At 35.3% G+C, this 27,092-nt stretch overlaps 1 protein-coding gene across 4 annotated transcripts in view; it reads right to left on the bottom strand.

Annotated features, from left to right (window-relative positions):
- The window catches only part of HMCN1 (hemicentin 1), a 524,815-nt gene that overhangs the window by 223,539 nt on the left and 274,184 nt on the right, over nucleotides 1–27,092 (bottom strand). For all 4 annotated transcript variants that reach the window (XR_010941259.1, XM_067728936.1, XM_067728938.1 and 1 more), the window contains exons 25-36: nucleotides 26,847–26,942; nucleotides 24,115–24,309; nucleotides 23,000–23,130; nucleotides 22,687–22,834; nucleotides 20,579–20,705; nucleotides 18,040–18,194; nucleotides 8,491–8,769; nucleotides 7,694–7,975; nucleotides 6,864–6,972; nucleotides 5,665–5,834; nucleotides 4,334–4,488; nucleotides 486–609 (exon numbers count right to left, since the gene is read on the bottom strand). Coding sequence is in view for 3 of the 4 variants with exons in the window: in XM_067728936.1 (XP_067585037.1) it covers nucleotides 486–609; nucleotides 4,334–4,488; nucleotides 5,665–5,834; nucleotides 6,864–6,972; nucleotides 7,694–7,975; nucleotides 8,491–8,769; nucleotides 18,040–18,194; nucleotides 20,579–20,705; nucleotides 22,687–22,834; nucleotides 23,000–23,130; nucleotides 24,115–24,309; nucleotides 26,847–26,942 (1,971 nt within the window). In the remaining variant the exon portion in view is untranslated. The remainder of the gene's footprint in view (nucleotides 1–485; nucleotides 610–4,333; nucleotides 4,489–5,664; nucleotides 5,835–6,863; nucleotides 6,973–7,693; nucleotides 7,976–8,490; nucleotides 8,770–18,039; nucleotides 18,195–20,578; nucleotides 20,706–22,686; nucleotides 22,835–22,999; nucleotides 23,131–24,114; nucleotides 24,310–26,846; nucleotides 26,943–27,092) is intronic.

Below are 27,092 nucleotides of genomic sequence, written 5' to 3'. Positions count from 1 at the left end.
AATCTTTCAAGTTTACCTGTGAAGCTACAGTATTCATGAAGTGTTCCACAGCCAACCCGACTTTTTATTAAAGCACATGAGAGAAGATCCTGAGTCAAGAATAGCTTCTACTCACAAAATCCATCTTATAGGCAAGCAGGATAATCACAGACAACGCTAAGGAAAAACCCTGCAACTTCTGGTTTTTTTTTTCAACAGACGTTATCTGTACAAAGTTATCAGTTGACAGAATTCAAATAATTAAAACACAGGGTAGTGCATTTATTTACTTATGAGCTCCAGCACTTCCTGTTTGACAACCTGAAAACTGAAGATCTTAATACGAGCAATTATAATGAAAATAATGTTAAAAAAACTATATACTTTTTTTATACAGATTAAAATAAACACTTGCTTCTTTTATACTACAATTCAATAAAAATGGGCCCACTATGTTTTAAAAAAGCCACAGAAATACTCTTGTTAAGACGTGAAGATGCCATTACCATGCACATGCAGTTGAATGTGCTGTTGTGTTTCTCCAGCTGCATTGGTAGCCACACATGTGTATCTGCCAGCATCTTCCATGAGGGCTTTGGCAATTTGTAGAACTCGACCAGAAGATTGTATCTAATTGGGATCAGAAAGTATGGCAGCATTTTGTACTTTATACTTGGACTTGAAAACATCTGCTGAATAGACAAACTCATTTAAATTTATAATATCTAGTTATATTTTTATGCCAGTATCTTAATTATCTTTTGATAGATTAGAGCCAGATCACTTCATCATGCACAAGAAAATAGACTATTTTGATTGAAAAGCTTTTCTTAGTCATTGGAAAACACAAAACAGTGTTACCTAAGGCAAGCCTGCTGGTACAGTCATAAAACTCCACTGAATAAAAGACTTTAGCACTGCAACTATGAGGTATGTGATGAAAATTTAAGCTATTTGAAAAAAACATGGTTACATTTATGTAACACTTCATAAATAGTTTTAAAACAATCTTTTTTGATTAAATGGTCATGGGGGCCAGAAAAACAATAAAAATTATAAAATATGAGTAATGGAAATGCAGATAAATTTCCTTGACTGGTTTTCCTTATTTCCCTCTTAAACGCATTACAGCTAGCCTCTACCATTTTGGAACTGGTGATTCAGTGGTTATTTTTTGAAAATGATTATTCAGAGGTTACCAGTTAACTTCTAATCACAGCATGCAGCAGCCTAGGCAGTGAGCTCATACTCTCCTTCACCATCTACAGCATTTGGCGTTGTTGACTTCCTGCTCCTTCAGTCACTCTGCCCTCTGGGAGCTGAAGGTACAGCATTCCCTCAGTTCTCATTCGCTGACTTTCTTAGTAGATTACTTTATGGAATCTGCTTCCTCTCCCTGTTCCATAAACAGGAAACTTAGCTTTCTGATAGTTTTCATCCAAACCCATGGCTGTGATGAAGAATCCCATGCAGACTCCTAAATTTACAGCATTGGCCTCAACTTTTCTCCTGAGCTTCCAGCTATCTGCTGGACAGGTTAGCACATGAAATTGAACAATCCAAAACAAAGCTGTTTTCCTGTATTTCTAAACCAAATTCTCATTGTGTGTTTCCAATCTTGTTTAATGACACCAGTCATCTGGGTTTCAGAGCCCACTTTGACTCTCTTAGTAATTATACCACTCTGTGTTTCTCAGACTCCCCTGTCTCCATTCTCACAGCCACTGTGGGATTATAATGGCTCCTTAATTTATATTCCAGTGTCTCCAACCTCCCGAACTGTTAATCTGCCTTGCATACTGTTGCCAGAATAATTTATCTAAAATGCAAATTTGATCCTTTTACCAGTCCCCCTTCAAAGCTCATTCATGGCTCCCCACTTTGCCCAGAATGAAATCCGAACTAGCAAAGCCTTCCAGGCTTGCCGCATTCTGACCCCGTAAGATCTTCTCTCCCTACACTCCCACATAAACTCCCACGTAACTTATTCTTCATCCATACTGTACTAAACACGTTAAGCAGCACATTCATATACTTATATTCACTTCTAGACTTTTACATACGGCCTTTAAGTGCAGTAATTTCTTAAGATTCTGAACTAGATCATTTTTTTTCTATTTCTTCTTACTCTTTATTCTGCCCTCGGATTAACTCATCTACGTCCATGCGTTTCAAATATGATCTGTGTGCCAATATCCCCAGCCAGAACTATCTTTTGAGCTCCAAGACCATATATTCAATGGTCTACCTGGCAACTCCACTAGTTTATTTCAAGGTCAACTCAACACCCAGAAGTCTAAAACTCAAATCACAGTTATTCCCCCTCAAACTTATCTTCCTCCAAAGTCTCCTTTCTCACTGGATGGCATCACTATTTATGTACTTGTGTAGATTAACTTCCTACTAATTTTTCTTGATATTCTCCACTCCCTCACCTTTCATCAACAATCTATAATCAAGCCCTAATGATTTAACCAATAAATAACTCTCAAATATATCCATGTATCCTCATCGCTATGGCCAGCATGTGAGTCCAAATTTCTATCTTTTCTCTCTTAGACAAATGCAAATAAGTAATTGATTTCCACATATCTACTCTTGACTCCTACAATTCATTCTCCAAACGGGCCTAGGTAACTACTGAAAATATAAGCCTGATCATGTCACTCTTCTCTTAAAACTGTTCAAAAATTTCACACTGTGAAATTCGCAAAGTGAAAATAAAATCATTAACATTACTTAAATGCCTCCTACCTGTCCTCTGGTCTCCTCTAATACCATTTCTCCCTTGCCCTTGGTTCCCTAATGGCTTGCTTTCACGTTCTCAAGAGGTGTCATGCTCCCCTTTACTTTAGGTTGTTTGCCCATGCACATCTTCTCTGAAAGATTCTACTCACCTCTCTTTTATTAATTTGCCCACTTAACTCCATATGTTCTTCAGATCTCCGCTTAAAGACTTTCTCCATAAATTACCCTCCCTCACCCTGCTGGAGGAGGTCACTGAGAGGATGTGACCGCAGGGATGACCCGTGAGCTGGACTCAGGCATTTGGAGGCTCCTCATCCTCTCCCCATTTTTGGAATGTGCATTCCATCTTCTTTCCCAGTGCTAGAAACTGCCCAAGGACGCAGCCTTGAGATAGTAGTGTGATGTTGAGACCATCTGGACAGGATATATGACTGAACCCAGTTAAGATCTCTATATAAACTTTTAAGATTTGGTGGGCACGTGAGGAGATCTACTCATCTTGCAGTCATCCAAGACAAGCCTGGTAAGTAAGTTCCCTTGCTTATTAAACCTGCCCCCTACCAATCTGGAGTGCTGTGCCTCTTTCTTAGATCTCTCTCTGCTCTCTCTGAATAGGGGGCCGATTTCAGATGACACCCGGGAAGCTCCAGGGGTTGCAAACCAACACACGCTCAAAGGCTTTCCTCATTATCTGTTCTTATACCTCTCTATACTGTCTCCTAAAATTACTCATCACAGTTTGCAATTATACTTTTGTACGATTGTATGATAAATATCTGTCTCCCAGGTAAACAGTTGTTTACCTGCTCTGTGTTAGAAGGCTACATATTAAATCTTTTGTTAGCGCAAATATGTGAGATTAGTTCCATTGAATTTGCAATAGGAATGATAAATGAACAGATATCCATCACTTCTGCTGGGAGAAGAACTTGGCACATCCCTTGTTACTGAAACCTACCTCAAGCAAAGCTCAAACCCACGTTAGTCAATTAACTTGATCTTAGTAGCAAAATCTATTAATTATTTTAATTGTATCATGTAGATTACTCAGGTTTGCAATCTACCTATCTATTAATTCAACAAATATGTACTGAGATATAGTTATATGCCCAGGACTATACTCAATATGAAAGATACACAAGTGAACTTATTCATAGAGACTGAGTCTCTGCCATCATGATGTTTATAAACTAAACTATGTTTTTCAAGAAACCATTTCACTTAGGTTTATGTACCAATAGATATAATTCTACCTTAATCCTGGTCAATGGTGAATATACTGAGGATACTCTGACTTACTTAGTACTGATGAACTATTCATCCATAAGATACTAGTTTTTAAATAATTAAAACAGGCATAAATTGAAATAATAAAAATACCAACCACTATGTTAAAATTAACATCATTGTTATTAGTCTTTAATTAATTCCATTTTTCAAATCAAAATATTAAGTTAAATTCTGAAAAATCCTAAGGAAAACATATATTGTTTTAGTACGTTTCCTGCAAAATCTATCCAACAGGAAAATCTATAATTAAGAAAGGAGAATATGATAGCTCCATATATAGCTTTCTCATCTTGGACAAAATAATATTCATACTTACTTTGAGGTTTCCTTGGGCAGTGTTGACAGGTTGGCCATCTTTTAACCATGTAATGGATGGCTTTGGAATGCCATTGGCTATGCACTGCAAGGTGATGGGCTTATACCTTACTACAGCTCTCTCAGAAAGCCCTGAGGATTTGATTGTTGGAGGAACTAGATTTAACAAAAAGAGAGGAGAAGAAAGGAAAGAAGGAAGAAAAAAGGAAGTGAGGGAGGGAGCGAAAACTATAATCAGTGGGATCAAACACTTAAAAGTCTGTATCCAAGAACCTGAAACTTTAAAATTTAGAAAAGGGCAGAGGCCTATTTTAACAAACAGAATAATTTCATTCCATGCATTTCACTTATAACTTTTAGCAATTTTAGAGATTACTTATTTCTTAACTATGGGTCTCTAATTCTCCAGAGAATAAGTGAAGTGTATTTACAGCCAACTGCAATCCACATGTATGTTTGGTTTACAACCTCTTGGTGTGTTTTCCCAATCTACTATGACATGCCCTTTCTCTAGAACTGCCTCATTAAATTGGGGTGGGTTTCCAGTACCCATATTTATACCACATGACTCTGTCCCCAGTAAGGCTGATTAAATCCAGGATAGTAACTTGATTTAAGCTGGGCCTGCCAGATTCCCTCCCTCAAGAATTGGAATTGAGACTGAGAAACAGCATTAGCTGTATTCCATCAAAATGCAGGAAAAAAACCAGTCCGCCTGGGAATAATGAAGTTGATGTTCATAGAAACCTCTACTTGTGGCTTCCAAACACTCTCCAGTTTCTCATTCCAGTCCCTCCCTTCCCAAGGTCTGCTGGCAAGTGAGATACCTAATACCCTGGCAGAGGGTTGCTTCTGTCATTAGACTAATGGTTCTAACCCTATTGTGCCAGTTCCTTGAGTGCACTTATGTGCCCTGGATCCTGCATAACACCCTCAGCCTCCATTTCTGGAAATGACTTTATTCACACTCCCTCCTGTTTTGGCTGAATCTTTGAACACTCGTATCCCCCCTTTATTTGAAATTTGCTGCCTGCCTCTTCTATCTTCTTTGATCTCATTCCTCAGACCCTCACATTCTATGCAGAATATACCTCTTACCATTTAAATTTGGTCTCAGTTCATTCACATGATACCTCTTGGTTAAATCTTCTGTGTTAGTAAAGTGCCTTAAAATTTTCCAATATCTAATTCAAATTTGATCCAAATTCTCACTCAAATTAGCACTACTTTCCACAACTCAAGATTTATCCAGATTACTGAGCTAAGTTCTGAATTAGATACTGAAACAATGCATAAATGAATTTTCAGTGAAATGCTCCTTCTTCAGCATACCATGAACAGTCACTTCAAATTCCTTCTTGTGGTCCCCAGCAGTGTTTGTTGCTACACACCGATAAAGGCCTGTGTCTGACACTTGAGCCTGGGTAATAACCAGTTTGTGTCCATTTAGTAAGATCTTGAATCCATCCCTTTCATCAATTAGCTGGCCATCCTTCAGCCACCTACAGAAATAAGGCAAAAAGAAGTCTGGAGACATATTTTAAATAACTATGTTCCTAACTATATCTTAAATAACTATGTTTCTAAAGCAATCTATCTATCTCGGAGGAACTACATTTATTCATATATTCGACTTATATACTTATATATATGTATGTATATGTGTATATATGTATATATGATACATTTATATATATGTATTCTCAATTATGTACTTGCCTAATTTCCCATCTGCTCACTCTAATAAAATAAACTGTAAATAGGGAAAAGAAAAAGGAAACCTAGTTTAACAAAGAAGCTGGCATATTATTGGAACCCAAGAACTATGTGTACAGTTCTTCATTCTTCTATTAATGCTGGGCTACAGAAAGAGGCAAATGCCCCTACATATCACTCACTTCAAATGTTTAAATAATATTAACCAACAAAACACACATAATCTTAAAACATCTGTAAAATAAAATCCTAAAATCATATAGCATTATAATTTTTAATTTATTATGAATTATCACTTTCCATTTAGTTTTATAATCATGGGTGAACATATTTTAGCCCAAAAGTTAGCTGAGTATCTGTTCCTTTGCATATCCCATAGCACTTTGGAAATGAAAGATAAGTATTGAAGAAATACTTCGTGAATGAAGGAATGAGAAAAAAGTATTGGTAATCATATATTCATGTTAACTTCCACTATTCCTTAATATGTCTGGCATACTGTTTTAAATTCCGTTGTTCATTTAACATTTCAGTGCTTCAGGAAGATCCGACAGATACTGCTTAATAGTCTGTCTCTATGAACTGAAAATGTAATTTTTAAGAGCATATAACGAAGTCTTCTAATTGAGATTTATGGGCCCTGTGAGTATCGGATAAAAGTTGCCTTGAATATAGAGTACGTCTTTTAAAAGAGGGATATAATTAGTATAATTTTATAAATCACTTTTGAATGACACAGAACCTCTTTCAAGATAGCTCTAAAACACTCAAATAAAGAAGTGGGAGATATTTAGAAGACATACCAAAACCCTTACATGATAGTTGGTGGAGGAGAGCCTGTCACTTGACAATCTAGCTCCAGTAAGTTATTAACCATCACAATGAAGTAAGACATTTCGTCTCCTCCTTCTATAGCTGGTGGCACTAGAAAACAGCAAGGATGTAACATACAAAGAAATGTTTACAAGAAAAAATATAGCATCACTTTAAGCAATACTAAGTTGCACTTAGAAGGCTGATAAGTATCATAGTCATTTGGTACATGAAGGAGACTTCAGAAATGTATTGTAAAATACCTTTTACAATACACATTTGCCACAATCAATAAATATACTTTCGAAACACTGTGAATTTTTCTCAGTTAATCTAGCACTATGGGGCTGATGATGCCATCAAAACATAAAGTTGATTCATATTTTATGTTGCTTATTTTCATAAGAATAAGATAAGGGAACCTCAAAAATTGGGCCTGCATTGAAAGCCTTCAATTTATAAAGAAATAGAGATGTAAGGTTACAAGATGACTTTCCAAGTGCCACAGACTAAGTTTCCTATTGTTTAACACAGTGCTCATGACAAGAGACCATGCTGTCACTCACTACAATCAGATATTGTCACAAATGTAAAAAGGCATCTACCTACTTACAAAGTGTACCTATCAGGGCAAGTGGAAGATTTATGTGGGTTTTTAGATCTTGGGACTCTGGTGATCAATTCACCACTCAGTAATGTGTAGTCCAGAGTTGAACAGATCACTAAACCTTCTCTAAGATTGTTTTATTATTCCATGAACACAAAAGCATTTAATAAACTAGTCAGGTTTTGCTATGAATATGAGAATACAGGTGGCAGCATCCTCATTTACCTAGGACGTCAACTTCGTATTTGATTTCCTTTTCTCCTGCCACACTGGTAGCCACACATATATACTGTCCCCTATCGACTTCTAGGGCACCCATGATTTCCAGTTTCTTCCCACCAGCTTCTATGCGGATGTTGTTACTCGCTTTCACAGGTACACCGTCTTTCAACCAGGTGAGAACTGGAGGAGGGTTGCCAGCAGCTTTACATTCCAGTGTCAACGAATGAGCAATAACCACTTGCTTATTGAGAGGCGCAGCCAAGTCACCTTCAATCATTGGAGGAACTACGTAGAAAAGAGTAATATTTCAGGCAATTCTTTAAAATCCTCATGAAATAAAGGGGATTCTTTTCATTTTTAACTCACGTAGTTTGACTACAGAAACTACCTATATGTCCATCTCCCCCTAAGCTACTGAGGAAAGAATTTCTTGGTTCAGCTTATCTGCAATTAGTCTAAATACTGTCGGATACGCTATACTGTGTCTGGCTTAAAAAGGACAAATTGGAGAGAATGAGCTTAGTGCTAAGAACTACTTTACCTTCTCCGTAAAAATCAAATGGTCTAGATTCCCTAGTGCCATAGGCAGATGGTTGACTGAATGAATGGGCCACTTCTTGCTAACCTTAGCTTTTTAAAATATTTTTCCAAATCATGAGACAAATTCTTCTAATTCCAATGTATGCATATCGAAGACAACCCAACCCAACAGGGATTTATTAGTGAACAAATTGCATGTTGCCATATTAGAAAGCATAGGCAGAAAAGTACATAATTAAAACATATATTTTTTTCCTTACCATAGACATCCACATGGAAAGATTTTTCAGCAGTCCCAGCAACATTGGTTACTTGACACTTATATGTTGCTGAATCAGAGACCTGTGCTCGAGGGATATGAAGAAATTGTCCTTTATCAATATAAAGTGCTTGTGAGCTGGATATGATTGGTTGGCCGTCTTTATACCAAGTAATAGCAGGCATTGGAAGTCCCCGTGTTTCACATTCCAGTTTAATTATGCTGTTGATCAGTGCTGATATTTCTGTGGTGACATTCCCTCCTTTAATACTAGGTGGAACTACAAAGGATTTCAGAACAGAAACAAGTCTTCTAAGTTTTAGCATCTGCATCAAAGTCTCAAACGCTATAGATATTTAAATAATGCATTAAAGTAAATATGAATTAAAGACAATTAGGAAGTCTGTGATTTACCTATTGATAATTAGTTGCCTGTTTTGTCAAAACAATCTTCATCACTGTCCTTTTGGGTTTCAGATTTCAGTAAAAGCAGAAAGTCAGTTTTCATTTCAGGGGTTCATTTAAGCCCAATAGATCATATTACAGTAACTAAGAAAGTCGTGTTTAACAAACAAAGCAAAACAAAATAAATCCCACTTAAAGTAAATACAATAAGTTTGAAATGAGGCCAAGGGAGCAAAAATGTCAGATGAGGTACAACTGCATGCCCTTTCCCCAGGAAATATAAAAGGCCTAAGTGCTTTCAGATCCAGCTACTGGTAATAGCTGTGGAGTCTTTAACTTTTGCTTCTTCTTACTTTTTTTTTTTTTTTTTGGAACCGCCACAGAGAGTTCATTCACTCAATTATACTCATCTAATTGGCTACATGTGTATCTTTCATAATTCAGTAACCACATGTCTGGCCTCTCACACCACATGAGGACTCTGCTGCTGGATAAACAACACCACTGACTCAAGCTCTGCTACATACTCTGAACACGATCATTCCAGGATTGTGCTATCACTGCAATAACTTAAAATAAATTAAATGGCATGTGCCTGAATTTGAGTGCTTTAATTTTTTAAAATAAACTTTTATTTTAGAAGAGAATGTTTTTCTTATGTTTGGACTAGGGTTATGGGTTTTGGAAGCACGATCACGGAGTACCATTCTCATCAGTCATATCAAGGGTACACACTATCAACACAGCTTATCACTGATGATGTTGACCTTGACCACCTGGTTGAGGTAGATTTTGCTAGGTTCCTCCACTGTAAAGTTACTCTCTTTTGCCCTTTTGAAAAGAATCACTCTTCCCAGTCCATATATATGAGGGGGAGAGCTATTCTACTTCCTTGAGAGGGGAATACCTACATAATTTATCATCTGGAATTCTTCTGTATGAGAGATTAGTCTCTCTTCCCCAATTTATTTCTTTATATCAATATGCACTCATGGAGATTCATTTTATACTTTGGGTATAATCCAATACTACATTATTTATTTTATTGTTCAAATTGTTCCAGTTATGGCCTTTGGGAGCTATTCCAACCGGCCCTATGTCCCTTTGACATACTCACATCATATTATTTTAGTATTTTCTTATTTTCTGGCCCTACTACATGCTCCAGGCTCATCTTTATACTCTCTGCCCCAGCCTTAGAATTAACTATTTCTCCTAGAAGCTCTGGTTCTTTTTAGTGGAAAAGAATATTAGAAAACAGTATCTAGATCTGAGTGGAATTCCTTAATGTTTTCTGATAATTGTTCTTAGAACTAGTTCACAGTGACAAACATTGATATACATATTTTTTTTTCCTCACACATAAATGAAGGCAAGATCTACTATACAAGCATACTTCCTTTTACTGTGCTTGGCCGACACTGTATTTTTCACAAACTGAAGGTCTGTGGCAGGTCTGCACTGAGCAAGTCTATTGGCACTATTTTCCAACAGCATTGGCTCACCTCCTGTCTTTGTCACATTTTGGTATTTCTATCAATATTTCAAACTTTTTCATTATTATTATATTTGTTGTGGAGATCTATGATCAGAGATTTTATTTTATTTTTTTTAGTGATCATGATGGATTCTTTAATAAAAATATATCTTTTTTTAACATCTTTATTGGAGTATAATTGCTGTACAATAGTGTGTTAGTTTCTGCTTTATAATAAAGGAAACCAGCTATACATATACATATATCCCCATATCTCTTCCCTCTTATGTCTCCCTCCCTCCCACCCTCCCTATCCCACCCCTCTAGGTGGTCACAAAGCACCGAGCTGATCTCCCTGTGCTATGCAGCTGCTTCCCACTAGCTATCTATTTTACATTTGATAGTGTATATATGTCCATGCCACTCTCTCACTTTGTCTCAGCTTACCCTTTCCCCTGCCCGTGTCCTCAAGTCCATTCTCTGGGAGGTCTGTGTCTTTATTCCCATCTTGCCCCTAGGTTCTTCATCACCTTTTTTTTTTTTTTCAGATTCCATATATATGTGTTAGCATACAGTATTTGTTTTTCTCTTTCTGACTTACTTCACTCTGTATGACAGACTCTAGGTCCATCCACCTCACTGCAAATAACTCAATTTTGTTTCTTTTTATGGCTGAGTAATATTCCATTGTATATATGTGCCACATCCTATGTATCCATTCATCTGTTGATGGGCACTTAGGTTGCTTCCATGTTCTGGCTATTGTAAATAGAGCTGCAATGAACATTGTGGTACATGACTCTTTTTGAATTATGGTTTTCTCAGGGTATATGCCCAGTAGTGAGATTGCTGGGTCGTATGGTAGTTCTATTTTTAGTATTTTAAGGAACCTCCATACTGTTCTCCATAGTGGCTGTATCAATTTACATTCCCACCAACAGTGCAAGAGGGTTCTCTTTTCTCCACACCCTCTCCAGCATTTACTGTTTGTAGATTTTTTTGATGATGGCCATTCTGACTGGTGTGAGATGATATCTCATTGTAGTTTTGATCTGCATTTCTCTAATGATTAATGATGTTGAGCATTCTTTCATGTGTTTGTTGGCAATCTGTATATCTGATCAGAGATTTTAATGTTACTACTATGACTTGCTAAAGGCTCAGATGATGGTTAGTATCTTTTAGCGATAAAGAATTTTTAAATTAAGGTGTGTACTTTTTTTAGACATAATGCTTTTGTACATTTAATAGACTATAGTATAGTGTAAACATAACTTTTATTTGCACTGGGAAACCAAAAAAAATTTGTGTGACTCGCTTTATTGCAATATTTGCTTTATTGTGGTGGTCTGGAACAGAACCTGCAATATCTCAGAGGTATGCCTGTATTGTGAGGTAAATTTGATGGTGGAAAAATTTTTCTATAAGGTGGTTTACTATATAAATCAGGGCAGCCAATTATGGCCCACAGGCCAGGCATCAAGATGCTGAACTAAGCACAGTTTTTGCATTTTTAAATGACTGGAAAAAATCAAAATAATGGTAATATTTTGTGACATGTAAAAATTATATGAAATTCAAACTTCAGCACCTATTAAGTTTTATTGGAATATGGTCGTGCTCATTTGTTTATGTACTGTCTATGGCTACTTTCACTTCTACAATGGTAGAGTTAAACTGTTGCAATAAATACCAAATGTGGTGTTCTCATTGCTTCTCACTGTTGCTCAGCTCACCATAAATTTCAGTGACACAATTATAAGCCAACAGCATTTCAAGTGCCATAAATATCACCATACCGTGATATTTTACTTTACTTTTATTATCAGTGCACACTCCCCATGTCAAAACACACAAAAGAAAGAGAAGTAAGCTTTAAAACGTGCCATTTTTAAAGCACAGACAGTGTGGATTATTTTGTTATTAGGTTCAATGGCAAAGCACTGAGTTTATTTTTTAATAACACTATAGCTGTTTTGAAAAAATACAGTGTACACTAACTCTATTAGCCTAAGCACTCATCACAATATATCCCATTCAAAGAAAAACAACCGATAAATTAATATAAAATGGAATGTCTCATTAGGCAGAATTTCTTCACAAAAAGTCAAAATGAGGCTACCATCTAAGTTTCTGAGTGGCTCATTTGTTAGCCAAGGAAGGAGAGCCATTTACCAACAGTGATTTAATTAAATCAAGAATGATTGCATTAGCAAACAATTATGCCTAAACTAATCAATTTGTTTAAGATGATCAGCCTTTCCATAAGAAAAACTGCTTGAAGAGTTGAGAAAACTGACAATATCAATAGTCTTTTTTTTTTTTAAAGGCAACTTTTCTGAACAGTATTCTTGGCTCTTGACAAATCGACATGTTACTGATACTGCTTAGCTGTCTTTTATTTGAGGAGTCAATGCCACGGTGAAGAAACTGAAGAATTAGTCTCTAAGAATAGTCTGCATGGAACAACTACAGACAAAAATATTTTCAAAGAAGTTGAAAAAGCACTAATTTATTACAACCTGAAGTGGAATCTGCTAAGATGTGCTACAACTGATGGTGATAAAAATACGTGTGGGGCAGAAAAAGGTTTAGAGAAATTTACAAATTTTACATTTTAAATTTATTAAAATGTAAAATTCTAAAAGTCTATCGTTATTCCTTGTACTATTCATCAGCACTTGTGTAAAATATTCATGTGTTATTGAAAGAGAACTGTCCATGGGGTATTTTACTTGCTCTTATGGACTTAAATATCATCAGTTCCATGAATTTTTGTCAGAAGTAGAAGGTGAATATAATGACTTGTTCTACCTTATAGCAGCTTAATGTCTTAATTGTGGTAAAGTTACATTTTAATTTTTGGAGCTTAGGACTGAGACTGAATTTTTTCTGAATGAGAATTGTCCTCAAACACTATTATTGAGTACTGAATGATTTTGGAATTTAGTTTTGCCATAAACTTGACAATGTTTCTTAATAAGTTCAACCTAACCTTACCAGATAAAACCAGGACTTGAATGCAAAATATATACTGTTAGTACTCATTCTGTTGTTTGAATCACAAGTAATGTCAAGCTCCTCTACACATTTTCCATGCTGTCAAACAAAACTCAGATCTCGATTCCCCTACAAATTTGCAGTGAATATATTTTGAGCTCAACTTTCCGTTTCAACAATGTTTGTCAAACTTTGATGCAAATGCAAATGAAATTTCCACATTTTAAGTTCTTTTACCTCTGAAAACGAGGGCCTTCCAACTAACCTTCAATTGGAATTGATTAATTGGGAGTAGAATGGCAGGCCAAAAGTCAAATATCAAGAGAATATAACAGAATTCTGCAAATGCCTTTCAAGTAATGAATATGATCAATTAAAATCTTATGTTTGTGAAATGATATTAGTATTTGACAGTATCTACAGTATCTGAATGAAAAGACATTTTCAAAAATGAAATACATAAAATCTCATTACATACCAGTATTAACAGATGAACATCTGCATTTAATTTTGGTGACAGGAATCATTAACTTTGAACTCTAATTAAGTAAAATGTTATCACTCCAAAAGAAATCCATTCTCATTAGTAGACTTGTATTACAACAAATTTTACAATTTTTAAAATTACCAGAAAAATAGAATATCATGAATAAACAATTGGTAGACATTTCTTTCTATTTTGTTATGTAAGTACCTACATAATGTCCTTGATTTTGCCTCACAGTCTGCAAAGCCTAAAATATTTACCAACTTGCCCTTTATAAAAAAGGTTTGTCAAGTCCTGCTATAGATAATTAATTAATTTCAATTCAAGCCACCATTTTGAAATCTTAAGAACGAACATTTTACTCAGACTTTAAATTTTTTTTTTTTTTTTTTTTTTGCAGTACGTGGGCCTCTCACTGTTGTGGCCTCTCCCGTTGCAGAGCACAGGCTCCAGACGCGCAGGCTCAGCGGCCATAGCTCACGGGCCTAGCTGCTCTGCGGCATGTGGGATCTTCCCGGACCGGGGCATGAACCCGTGGTCCCCTGCATCGGCAGGCGGACTCTCAACCACTGCGCCACCAGGGAAGCCCTCAGACTTTAAATTTTAATTTTGATTTGAGCCTACTGATGGAATCTGGAAACATACATCAAATTTTTAGCTGAAATTGTCTAAATAAACTGGCTAGCCTAATTAGTTGGATGATACATTAATGAAGTCAAAAACAGATGGGAACTCTACCTAATGCACTGTGGTAACCTAAATGGGAGGGAAGTCCAGAAGGGAGGGGATATCTGTATATGTATGGCTGATTCATTTTGTTGTGCAGTGGAGGCTAACACAACATTGTAAAACAACCATACTCCAATAAAAACTAATAAAAATAAACAAATTAAATTAAATTAAAAAAATGAAGTCAAGAACATAGGTTCAAACAACCCCTTACCCTCCATGAATGCTTTACAAGGAATATCACTTGTATTGAAAAGAGTTCATTTTAAAAGTTTGTATTTATGAAATTGAGGAAAAAATTACTCAAAGAACATTTCCAGCTGAAAGCAGAACAATAAACCATCTACTGTTTAAATCTTCCAGATAAATATTTCTTCCTGTTTCAATTTAATTCATGTATACTTTTATGAGACCTGTACTTCTGTTTGAGGAAGGGTGTTACAGGTAAATGTTATGAACCCACTGCACATTAAAATGTACCATGTATATACACTCAAAGACTTTTACACCATTTGGGGAAACTCTCAGACCTCTGAAACTTATGCACGGACTGCAGGTTAAAAATCTTTGCTTCAGAACTACTGGCTATGAATCTGCAGTCTCCCCATAGGTTATTAAAAGCTCTTTATTTCCTTTTTTTTCACATTCATTCCCCACCCCCCATTTCCCCTCCATCTCTTTTATTTTTCATCATATTTTGTCTCCATTTCTTCCCTAATTCAGGCACAATGTGCATTTCTGCCTTTCAGATGCATCGGACCCACCTGCTTTTTCCTCATGTTAGTATGTAAATAAAGAAAATGAATGAATAAACTGCATTATGAACCACATTCTCAACCTGAAATCTATATAAATATTTCTCACAGTTAGCCCAAGTATGGCATCTGTTTCATTTATTCTTAGGAATAAAAGCATTTTCACAAGTGAAACAAAATAAGCTTAAGATTACCCACTCAGAGGTGCAGACAAGCTTGCTAGAGAGGAAGTGGCATTATTTCCTGAATTACTGAATACTTAAAACTTCAGAGTGTTACAGTGCCTTTCATCTCAGACAATCTAAGAAGGTTTAGTCATTACAAAGCCCTCTCTTCTCAGTGCCTTAGGGCATCATACCAAATGAACAAGAAAATCTGAAATGAAAGAACTCAACTCCTATGGAAATAGGAGTCTTATTGAATCACCAAAACGTATTCATCACATTCTTTGGCAACAATACAACAATGTAGAGAAAACTATTCAACAGCTTAGGGGAAATATTGCACCTATTGTTCAAAAGGTTGGTTCTGGTAGGAGGCCAATGGTAGCAATACCACTTTTGTTTAACTTGGATGCCTGTACAGCTAATCTTTCAGTAACATTACTGTTTTTTGGAATACATGTCTGTTCACGACTGATTTCTTCCACAGGCTTCTATTTGTAGAAAGAAATGATTTAAAAGCCTGCATTAAATAAAATTTCTTTGATTCAAGAAAGCTATTTGAACTTTATATAAAGACAACTAACATTAAAAAAGGGAAATTTGCAATTCAGTGAAGTTATATAGAAATCAAGCCAGATTCTACATATATTTCAAGTTGTAAGACAATACAATCACTAAGTAGATAATAATAAATGAATAATATTCATTGAACTTTTACTGTAAGCTGGGAAATATAAAGTATCTAGCAATTGATCCTCACAATAATATTATTAAGTAGGTACTATTATTATCCCCATTTTATAGATGAGACCGAAGCTCAGAGGGGTCAATTTGTCCAAAGTTGCAAAGTTAGTAAGTGGCAGAAGCTGGGTCTGAACCCAAGTCCTCTTACCTCAGAAGCCCAAGTTCCTTTTGTTTTTTTTAATTTTTATTGGGGTATAGTTGATTTACAATGTTGTGTTAGTTTCAGGTGTACAGCAAAGTGAATCTGTTATACATATACATATATCCACTCTTTCTGTTTTGTTTTTTTTTTTTTTAGATTCTTTTCCCATATAGGCCATTACAGAGTACTGAGTAGAGTTCCCTGTGCTATACAGCGGGGTCTCATTAGTTATCTATTTTATACATAGTAGCGTGTATGTGTCAGTCCCGGTCTCCCAATTTATCCTCCCGCCACCTCCCCACCTAACCTCTGGTAACCATAAGTTTGTTTTCTACATCCATGACTCAAACCATCACCGTCCAACAGAATTATAATTAAGACCACATATATAATTTAAAATTTTCTAGTAGCCACATTAAAAAGTAGGAAAATAATACATTTTACTTAGTCCAATATATCTAAAATATTCTCATTTCAGATGTAATCAACGTAAAATTATTACTTAGGTATCTTACATTATATTTCTATATTAAGTCTTTGATATCTGGTGTGTATTTTATACTTACAGCTTGTCTCAATTTGGACTAGCCACATTTCCAATGCTCAACAGTCATGTGTGGCTGGTGCCTACCATACTGAACAGTATATCACTAGTCAATTCATTCACTGAGCAAGTATTTCTTGAGAGCTACTGTGTATCAGACATTAAAGTGGAGAACATGCAAAACAAGGCCCTGCTTTTATGAAGTTTAGCTTCCTTTGAGAGAAATAGCAAATAAGTAATTTGTTTAGTTGCATAAGTAAGCAACTAAACTATCAGACAGTGATCCGTGCTATAAAGAAAACTAGGACAACGTAATAGAGAGTGATGACGTGATTGGTTTGGTTTGGGAAGATCCTACAAGGAAGTGACATTCCTGAGGTATCTAAACTTTCCTTGAGTGTCAAACGCTACACAAAGCAGAAGATAGTGCAGGAAGTAGAGCCACAATAAGCATGACTGGCCTAATGAGTCCTATTCCTTTCTATCATGCAATTCTTTGTGCCTGCAACATAATGTTCAAGTGCCTTCCTATGGCTCCTGGCATAAAAAATAAATGACTTTGGCAGTCACCTTCTTCAGGGGATATTGAGAATTTTAGTGAAATGAGGGCTACATACCTCTGATGGGGACTTAACTGAGAGAAAATAGCAGCACAGCCTAAAACATTTAAAATATTACCATGTGGTCTGAATAAAGGCCAAGATGCAATGAAAATAGAATAATTGAGTTGTTCTCATACCATCATCTTCATTGTATTTCATGCATCTCTACTCTTTTTAGAGCTTTTTAAAAACCCCTTTAGGGATACAGACATTTGATTTATGTTATACTAACAAATCAGGGCATACTTGACCTCTTAAGTGAGGTCATATGAAAATCACTAGACCCCTTGAAGAAATACATACTTAATGATAAAATACATTAAAATTGGATGCAATGTTCTAGCCTAAAACACATGAAAATAGGCTTTTTCTTTTAAAGTAAGCAGCATTCCAAATTACTTGTATTGAATCAAAGAGCAGTTAACAGTAGAGCGAACCCTGATTTTCATGTATAATGAGAACTGATAATAACAGTAAAAAGCATAAGAACGTCACACTTACTATAGATAGTCAGTTTTATATCCTTGGCTTGTTTGCCAGCTGCATTAGACACAGTACACTGGTAGCGTCCCTTGTCACTTCTTCGTGCATTCTTTAAATGTAAAATTTGTCCTTTGTCTAGAAGTTCAATATTAGAGTCTCCCAAAAATAAAGGCCTAGAAAAAGTAAAATTTTATTCCATGGGCCCATTTTTGTTATCCTAAATGTTTTCTCTTTTATTAATCACAACAAAAATCATTAAATCATATGACTTTAAAAATATGAATCAAAGTTGAGTTTTTTAGTATGAATCTAAAAAAAATACAATGATATGATTAAGTACTTCTGTTCAGAAGAACAGAATTATTAAACCACTTTACTAATGAAAGTAGATAATTATCACTCTGAGACAAAACTTCACTTAAACTTAAATGAATAATATTAAATTATTAAATTGAACTTCATTTCAAACTTAAATTGTTGAATAATATTAATACAAAACTTTATTTCTTTCATTCATCCCCCCACTTTTTTTTATTGGTTTGCAAAGCCAAAATTTCTACCATCATTCAGAAAAGAAAAACTAAGTGTACAGGAGCTTCAAGCTAAGCAATATTATTTGTAAACTAATATTATAACACCTGGAAAAATATTTACAATAGAATGAATGGTTATTACTTACTAAAGACAATGATCATGCCAATTTTCCTAAAAAGTAGATATTGTAATAAATATAAATGCTTTTATAATCATAAATACTGAAAGATATTTACCCCAAAGGCAGCTCATATATATATATTTGTCAAGGAAGACTTCTTCTACTATACGGAGTCATTTACTAACTATTATAAAATGCTTACTTTATGTTTGGCAGCAGCTTTATTTAATACTTAAAACATCATGGTAATTAAAGTCTATGATATCCTAAGAGTCATGCCTTTAAAATCCATTGATCTTCTTTCAGGAAAACCCATAGCCAGTTTTTAAAAAGCTGCAGTGAACTAGCCCCATGATAAATAGATGCACTGCTATATTAATAAGCCACCAATCAGACTACAAGGTTAAATGGAAACACATTTAATTTTCTGTGGTAGCATCCCATACTGTTCCTTGGTATGACTCTTTTAAGTTCTCTAAAGCTAAGAGAATAAAGTACCTTATTTTAATGCATTTTAACTGTTTAAAGAAGTGGAATACTTGATAATGCTACTCAAATTGAATTAACTTTAAAACTTTCACTGATTGTTAATTATGCAAGTAACACAAAAATTGAAACAAAGAAAAAAACATTATAATAAGAAAAGGTCTCCTTGTTTTATTATCCCTAATGTGAGTCTTTTCTCTAGACTTCTTACAATTGTCAGTTTAGTTTGTGTTCTTCCCCATGCTTTTCTAAACATTTTTCACCCATAAATGTATTGCTAGAGGAATCTAAAGTTGTTACACATAAATGGTATTGTATTATTGTTCTACTTTTCACTTGACAATAGCTATGGAGATAGTTTTGGTACATATAGCCTGATCTTACTCTTTTGAATTGCTGTCCAGTGTTTCATAATAAGACAATGCCATACGTCATCTATCCTCTCTCCCAATGTCAAGCTTTAAGCAGTTTTCACTTTTCTGCTTTCACAGTGTTTCAGGGAGTATTCAGGGAGTCAAGCCTTCCTGCAGAACAGATGACCAGCTTCCCTGTCCTAGACACCAGAAGTGTCATTGCTACATTATAGCATATGAGTATTTAAATTTTAATAGATATCAACAAATTGCCTTTCAGAGTACTAATTTACATTGTCCCATCAGAGTCCTATATCCTGATTTCCCATACTCTAAGCCAACACTTGATATTTTTCGAACCTCTACTTTTTCTTGCCAAACTAACCTATGAAAAACAAAATCATATTATTTTGCTTACCTTCTCCAAATTATTGAAGGTAAGCATGTTTTAATATATTTATTGATTAACTATATAACTTCTCAATTGCCTGTTTATACCCTCCACACATTTTTCTATGTTGTTTGCCTTTCTTATTGACATATAAAAAGTTTTTACACAATCCTTTATTTTATACACTGAAAACCTTTACTCTTTGCTATTTAGGTCTTAGACAGCTGCTTTCAGAAATTATAATAATACACAAGGGCCAAGAGAAACATCTAATTGCTCTTTTGTGGTGGTTCCTTTTTGACCATATATTAAACTAGCTTAAGCATGCATCTTGCTGTCATAAGCAAGTTTTCCTTTTTAATAATTCAAACAATTCCATGTAAAGACAAGATTATCTCTGTACTTGGATCTTGCATTTTTCATTCTTAGCCCTTAGTGTATATTTAGTGTATAATAAATGTGAGTTCCTCTGTGTCTCTAAAATAAATTCCCAGCATTTATGAAGTTCTACAGTTCATAAATTCATAAATTTGAGACCATTTTTGAACAATATTGTTTTCCCTTCATGTTCATTTAATAATATTCTATGTGGTAAGATAACTAAGAGGGGGAAAATCCACATCTATTCCCGAACAATTGGATCCTTGTAACAAATACAGAAGAGGTACTCACTTGCCATCTTTGAACCAGTGAATAATGGGAAAGGGAGTGCCTTTGACCTGGCATTCAAGGGTGGTATCCTGGTTGAGGACAACTGAGACTTCACTTGGGGAGCTGGTACCTATTATGGTGGGTGGGACTTGAACAAAGACATTTTATCATGAAAATCTATGACTTAGCAAAAAGAGTGGGGAGTGAGAGAAGATAATGATTTCTATAATATTTCAACAAGATCTTAATGTTAAAAGTAAAATACCATAAAATAATCCCTTTCATATCACATCTGCAGACCCAAATGTCAAATTTAAACATAGGAACACGTTCATGAAAGATTTGATAGCAAGACAATTACTTGGAAGAAGTACAGTAGTAAAGAACTCATTTTGAGGAGTATTAAATCAATGTACAAAAGGAGTTTAGAATATAAATGAGCAGTCAAGCTCATATAATGAAATTTACTACTGCTATACGTTTTAGATAATGAATGACATAGTCAATGACAATCTTATAATGTTTAAACTCTATCATAGTGCTGTTTGACATATATTACCCTTGTCTCTTTTAAAGGGCTCCTATGCTAAAATTGTAAATGAGATATAATGTGAAAAGATTGTACTAGTTTTTATTCTCGGAATTATAAAGCATATTAAAGAGCTCCCATAAACTTCCCTGGTCTTTGAATCCTCCCCCTTTATATCACACTACGGTGCTTGATCTTAATCTTCAGAGCAATGATCAGCCATTAAAAGGGTTTCAATAAGGGAGGGCTGTGATCAAATTTGTTTTAAGACCACACGGGCTTCTGAATGAAGATCGGATTCCAGTGGCAAATACTGGATGAAGGGGAGTAGTTAGGAGGCTATTACATTAATTCAGCTTATAAATTATAATTAACATGGAATTAAGAAGCAGATTTAACAGGACGTAGACAGATTTACAGAGTCAGGGAGAGGGAGGTAGGAAGAATGAGCACCAGGTTGTGTCAGAAGCAAGTGGATGGATGGAGGTGCTAGTCACTATGATGGGGGTCACTGAAGGCGACCAGAACAGGCATTTACTGAGACCTTTCAGTTTTCTATGCCACTGAGATATTCAAGCCAAGATATTGTAGAGGAGAGCAGATAATATCACCTGAGAGCTCAGGGAAGAAGTCTGAGTTGGAGATAAAAATGTGGGAGTCATCAGTGCACAGACAGCAGTCAAAGTCATGAGAGTAAATGAGTGCCAAGAGAAATAATGCCAATGAGACTAATGATAGAAAAGATCACTTTGTTTTTATAACCTATACTTAAATACAATAATGGTAATTTTAGCAGAGGAAATTCAAAGTACCTCAGGCTTTGAGAAGACTTATGAGAGAGAGAACTTTTATGTTTTAGCAGTTTACGAATGGTAATTCTAATGCAGCATCATTCCCAGACCTCACTTCCACTCCAGACTTACAAATCATATGCCCTTTCGATGAGCAAAACATTGAAAAGGAAGGAAGTCATTTTATCACAAAGTAAATTTTAATAAGCAAATATAATCTCACAAACTAAACTTATAGAAATTTTATGATTATGATTAAAACATTTTAAATGTTTTAAATCCCAATTTATTACAGCTGCTACCCATTCTCAGCATTCTCCCCACTTAATTAGAATCAGGGCTGAGATTGTTTAGTTATAGGAATTAATTAGAATGCAGGGGAGGGCGAATTTACTACCTTCCTCAGTTCAAGTACAACCTAGCAGCTTTAGGAGATGTTGGCAACATGAATGAGTTTTATTGTGCCTCATCCTGTATAGTTACTTCCCAAAGAATTTCCTGACCACATCATTAGAGAAACTAACAAGAGCAGTAATTTAGTATTTTCTGTACAAGACAGTACCATACTGTACCATACTGTACCATACAGTACCATAGACATCACTATATGATAATAACAAATACCTATACACTTTCTATATCACATGGTTGATTAACCAATATTAAAGACAAAAATAATAATAGAATAAAATGAATGATATTTCTCCTATCAATTTATTTTTCACCTCTTTACTCTTTAATACAGTTAATGCTGTCCTATATAAGAAATGCATCTGAATTGCAGTTTTTTAAAAGAATGTTTTCCTTACCTAGCACATCGATGTTAAAATACTTTTGAGAAGTGCCTGCAGTATTAATTGCTTTGCAGGAATATCTTCCTGCATCCTCTGGAGTGGCTCTGAAGAGCTTTAATATCTTCCCATTGCTCACAATCTGAATAGTGCTGCTTTCAGTCACCTTTTAAGGCCAAAAGGGTCAGTGTTATTTCCAATCCTAATAAAAATGCATAATTAAAATTTGAAGTAAAATTTTTATACTATTATTAATAAGAAAGTCACATTTGAATGATTTACTTCAGAGGGAGAGGCAAGGACCTATGCATATTTGGATGTCTCCATTTACCTGGACATCATCTTTATACCACATAATGATGGGAGATGGAGTACCTTCAACTTCACAAATGAGACTGGTCAGCTGGTTGACCAACACGGACACATTTGTTACTTGTTCTTTATCTTTAATTACTGGAGGAACTGCAAAAAGTGAGAAGTTGTAGTTAGCTAGTTTTAAATAAATATTATATACAAAGTTTCTTTCCAAAGGACTTTAGAAAGCAAATTCTGAGATACTTGATAGCTAGAAAGGCTGGTCATACTTAAGACAGCTTTTATTATGAAATGAAGAGTCTTGACCACTATATTTATAAGTAATTCATTGAATTTTTACTTTAATTATTATTTTAGAGTTTTGAATTAAGGATAAATTTAAGGGAGATCCTATTTATTTCACATACCACTCAAAATGCAAACTGCTAGAGTCTCAAGTTATGTGAGACTACTTTGCTGATGAGAATGAATATTGCCCAGTGTTTCTGGAAGCCAATATCCACCAAATTTCAAAATGCACTATCCTTTGACGTGCAAAGTGCCGTATATACATGATTTCAATGAAGCATTACATAGAATAGTAAACAAATGGTACCAAACCAAATGCTCATCATTACTAGAAGAAAGTTAAGTAAATCTTGGTATGGTGGGATGCTAGGTAGGCATAAATAAGAGTTAGGAATATTGAATAATCCCCAGGATAGAGTGTTTAATGAAATAGGCAAGGTGTGGAGTAATGTATATAATGGTCTACTATAAATGCTTTTTGTATGTAAAAAAAAGAGGATGAAATATATATTCATATTTCTTCATTTTTGCATAAAAATATCTCTGGGAAGATACATCCACACACATATATACCTAACAACTTTCCCTGCCCATAGGGAGGATAAGCAGATGGCTTAGCTCAGGTCCAGCGGACTTTTGACTTTGTATCTTTTTCTACCATTTGAACTTTCAGTGATAAAAAATAAATCAATAAAGGCAGTTAGACCACTACTTTTCTGGTCGATAACACGTCTATTCACATAAATATTAAATAACACTAGACTGAAAGAATAACATATATAAAAGAATCTGAAAATGTCACATATTCAGTTACACGATTTTAGCATTTCTATCTGTATTTACCATGGACTTTGAGGTTATATTTTCTTTCTGTGGTTCCTGCTTCATTGACTGCCACACAAATGTACTCCCCATTGTCATATGGCGTAACAGAAGCAATAACCAACAATGTACCATCTTCTAATATAGAAATACCAGGATCTCTGGCTGTCAGCTCTCTACCATTCCACAACCATTTGATGGTTGGTTTGGGGGTACCTAAATAAGAAATTAAAGCTTTGTGATATTTTACAACAAAATTAGAAGTCACTATTAAATAGCAAATATCCTGAGGAGAAATAAAATTTGTTATGATTATAACATGTACCCTTAGGTACTATGCTTCTTTGAAGATACTGCTCCTGGCATGGGATTTTGACGAGATTATGGTATTTAATGCCTCTAATTCCTGATCAGTGTTAAAAGATGTATGGTTTGTAATGTAGAATTTGATTAAAGTTGTTTTTATCAAGACATTCAGATGACAGTAAGCAAAGCAAAACATTTTCTTGAGTGAGTTTATGCTGCTAGTGGGGGAAAAAAGCTATATTAATTAAATGGACTAGAAATGGGGAGAGTTTTTGGATGAAAATAAAGGAAGAGCAAAAACAAGATGCTATCAGAGGAATATACATGAAGATTGCTCAGAGTACATAAATGATGTACAGAAATGATGCTTCATAAGTCACATTTTAAACAGGCCTGATAGAGCAGAGATGAGGAACGTCTACTATCCACACATCTTCTGGGGATCCCATTCTGTTAAACAGAGGGCAATAGATTATTTCTTGACTTTTTATACTGAAAAGAAAGCTGAGAAAGCAGTGAGCAGAACTGCTTTCCTCAATTTATTTATGACCAAGAGAGTGAATGGAAGTTACATAACTCATGAATGAAAGTGATAAAAACCATCTTAAAATGCATAATGGAGCCAAAAGGACGTACCTGAAATAGACAAACAGTAAACTCTATAATAAGAATGTATTTATTTAGCAAACAATGTGCCAGGTACTATTCTAAGTACTTTCACATTTTACTTAATCTCTATAAAAATCAAAAAAGCACATTCAATAAAATTAATATAATTGTATAAGAAATGGCTAATAATCTTATATTAAAGCATAATAAAAATATTAAAGAATGGTCATATATCTAAGTACAAGAGAATGGCAGGAATACATAGAATGTGTCATTTAGGTTAAACTCAAATTGAGTTAAGGAATTATAAAAATGACTGTGATTGACTATGAACTAATAAAATGACTATACTTATGGGAAAAAACAAAACAAAAATATTCGCCTATTTCATCATCCTCATAGTAAGATGCTGACTGATGAGGAAGAGAAGAGAAAACTGATGGACTGCAGTTGTTCATGTTGTCAAGGAAAAAAGGGGGTTATAATCATTTCCTTACATCTTACTCATTCTTTTATGTGGTTCTCAAACTTCTCAATTAATATTTGTTAAGTTAATAAATGAAAAAGTAAATGAACAAGCAAAAGAAAGAAACTGTGTTCTATTTTATTTCTAAATGGTAGAACAACCATGGTCAAGATGAAATTCATGGCAAATAAAATGAAAAGGCATCTAGCTGTTTTAAATGAACTCAAGAATTCTATCCCCGGTGAGAATAGAGTACTAGGAAGAGGTGGTATTTCAAAATGGAAAAGGGAAGTCCAAGCCAGCTTGGGAGTCAGGGATTCAGCGGAGAGTACTGAGCAATAGTGCCACTGGCAGGGCTCCATCAGTAGTAAGCACCCACAGAACTCAGCTGAACGTAAACCTTTCTCAAGGATCCTTCTCCAGGCCTTGCCTCCCTCCCCACTGGCTCCAGGAATAGTTACTGACAATTCTTTAGATATCTGAAAATCTTGTTAAAGTTATCTTTCTTTTAATGCTGTTAAGAGAGGCAAAATCTTGCTACAGTAACAGAGACAGCCTTAAGGACCTTCAACTGCCACTGTCTCCAGGGACAGGAGAGTTAAGAGTTACATGTGGGAGCACTAATGCTACCAGTGGCATGGAGCCCTCCAGGAGGTCACAAAAAGAATACTGCTTGGTCTTTGCCAGAACTGCTACAGACTCATTTGAGTCATTGCAGATGAACGCATATGCGAAAGAAAGGATGTTCTTAACCATCTATTGGGCATCCAGAGTAAGGTGATAGTGACAGTGCCTTTTTCACATCCTCTAGAGGAGAGAGAATAACAATCTCCTGCCAGGAAACATGGTGGGATAGAAAACCCAGAAATTCAGGGAGAGAAGGAGTCTGGACAAGCATCAGAGAGCCAAGTTACAACCCGGCTCCAGAATTACCAGTAGAGGATAAATCTAGAAAGAGGTTTTTAGAAAAGAAGTATCTAGAACAAACAAGGGGATTGCCCTAATTTATACCCCTGACTGAGATAATTTGCAAAGTTTGAATAGCCCTATCTGTCACATTTTAAAGAGAATTCTTGTCAAAAATACAATGAACTACAAGAAGTAACAGGAAAAGCATGAACGACCTGGAAAACATGCTAGATAAGGCAAGTTTGAAAAAACAGAAGGTATTTCCAGTGAAGGAAATAAAACACCTGGGAGGGAAAAATACCTATTCAACCTAGTTGTTATTTGAAAGAAGGATTAGTTTCCATTATGCCCAAATGTTATAACGAGGACTGACAAGTAGAATTTTATGATGTTTGGGGTTCAATATAGAATTCTGGAAGAATACAACATTATGCCAATGCCCATGTGTCCGAGTATTCCACACCTTTTGCAGGACATGGAAATGCAATGCGTTGACTGGCCACTCTTTCTTGGAATGGAGTGTTATACGGAGGCTCTAGATCTTCCAGCGTAGGTGGTTCTGTTAGAAAAAGAAAGGCATTATCACAGGCTTTCCTTGGGCAATATCGAACTCTTCTGAGGCTAAGTATGACACCTGCTTCTCTATTCCTACCTTGGCAATGGTATCCTCTCTGACAGGAGTGCTTTTCCTCCTGATTGGACATGGCTG

Source organism: Pseudorca crassidens, chromosome 2, assembly GCF_039906515.1.
Source record: "Pseudorca crassidens isolate mPseCra1 chromosome 2, mPseCra1.hap1, whole genome shotgun sequence".
NCBI lineage: Eukaryota > Metazoa > Chordata > Mammalia > Artiodactyla > Delphinidae > Pseudorca > Pseudorca crassidens.
This window is presented reverse-complemented; position numbering and strand designations above follow the sequence as displayed.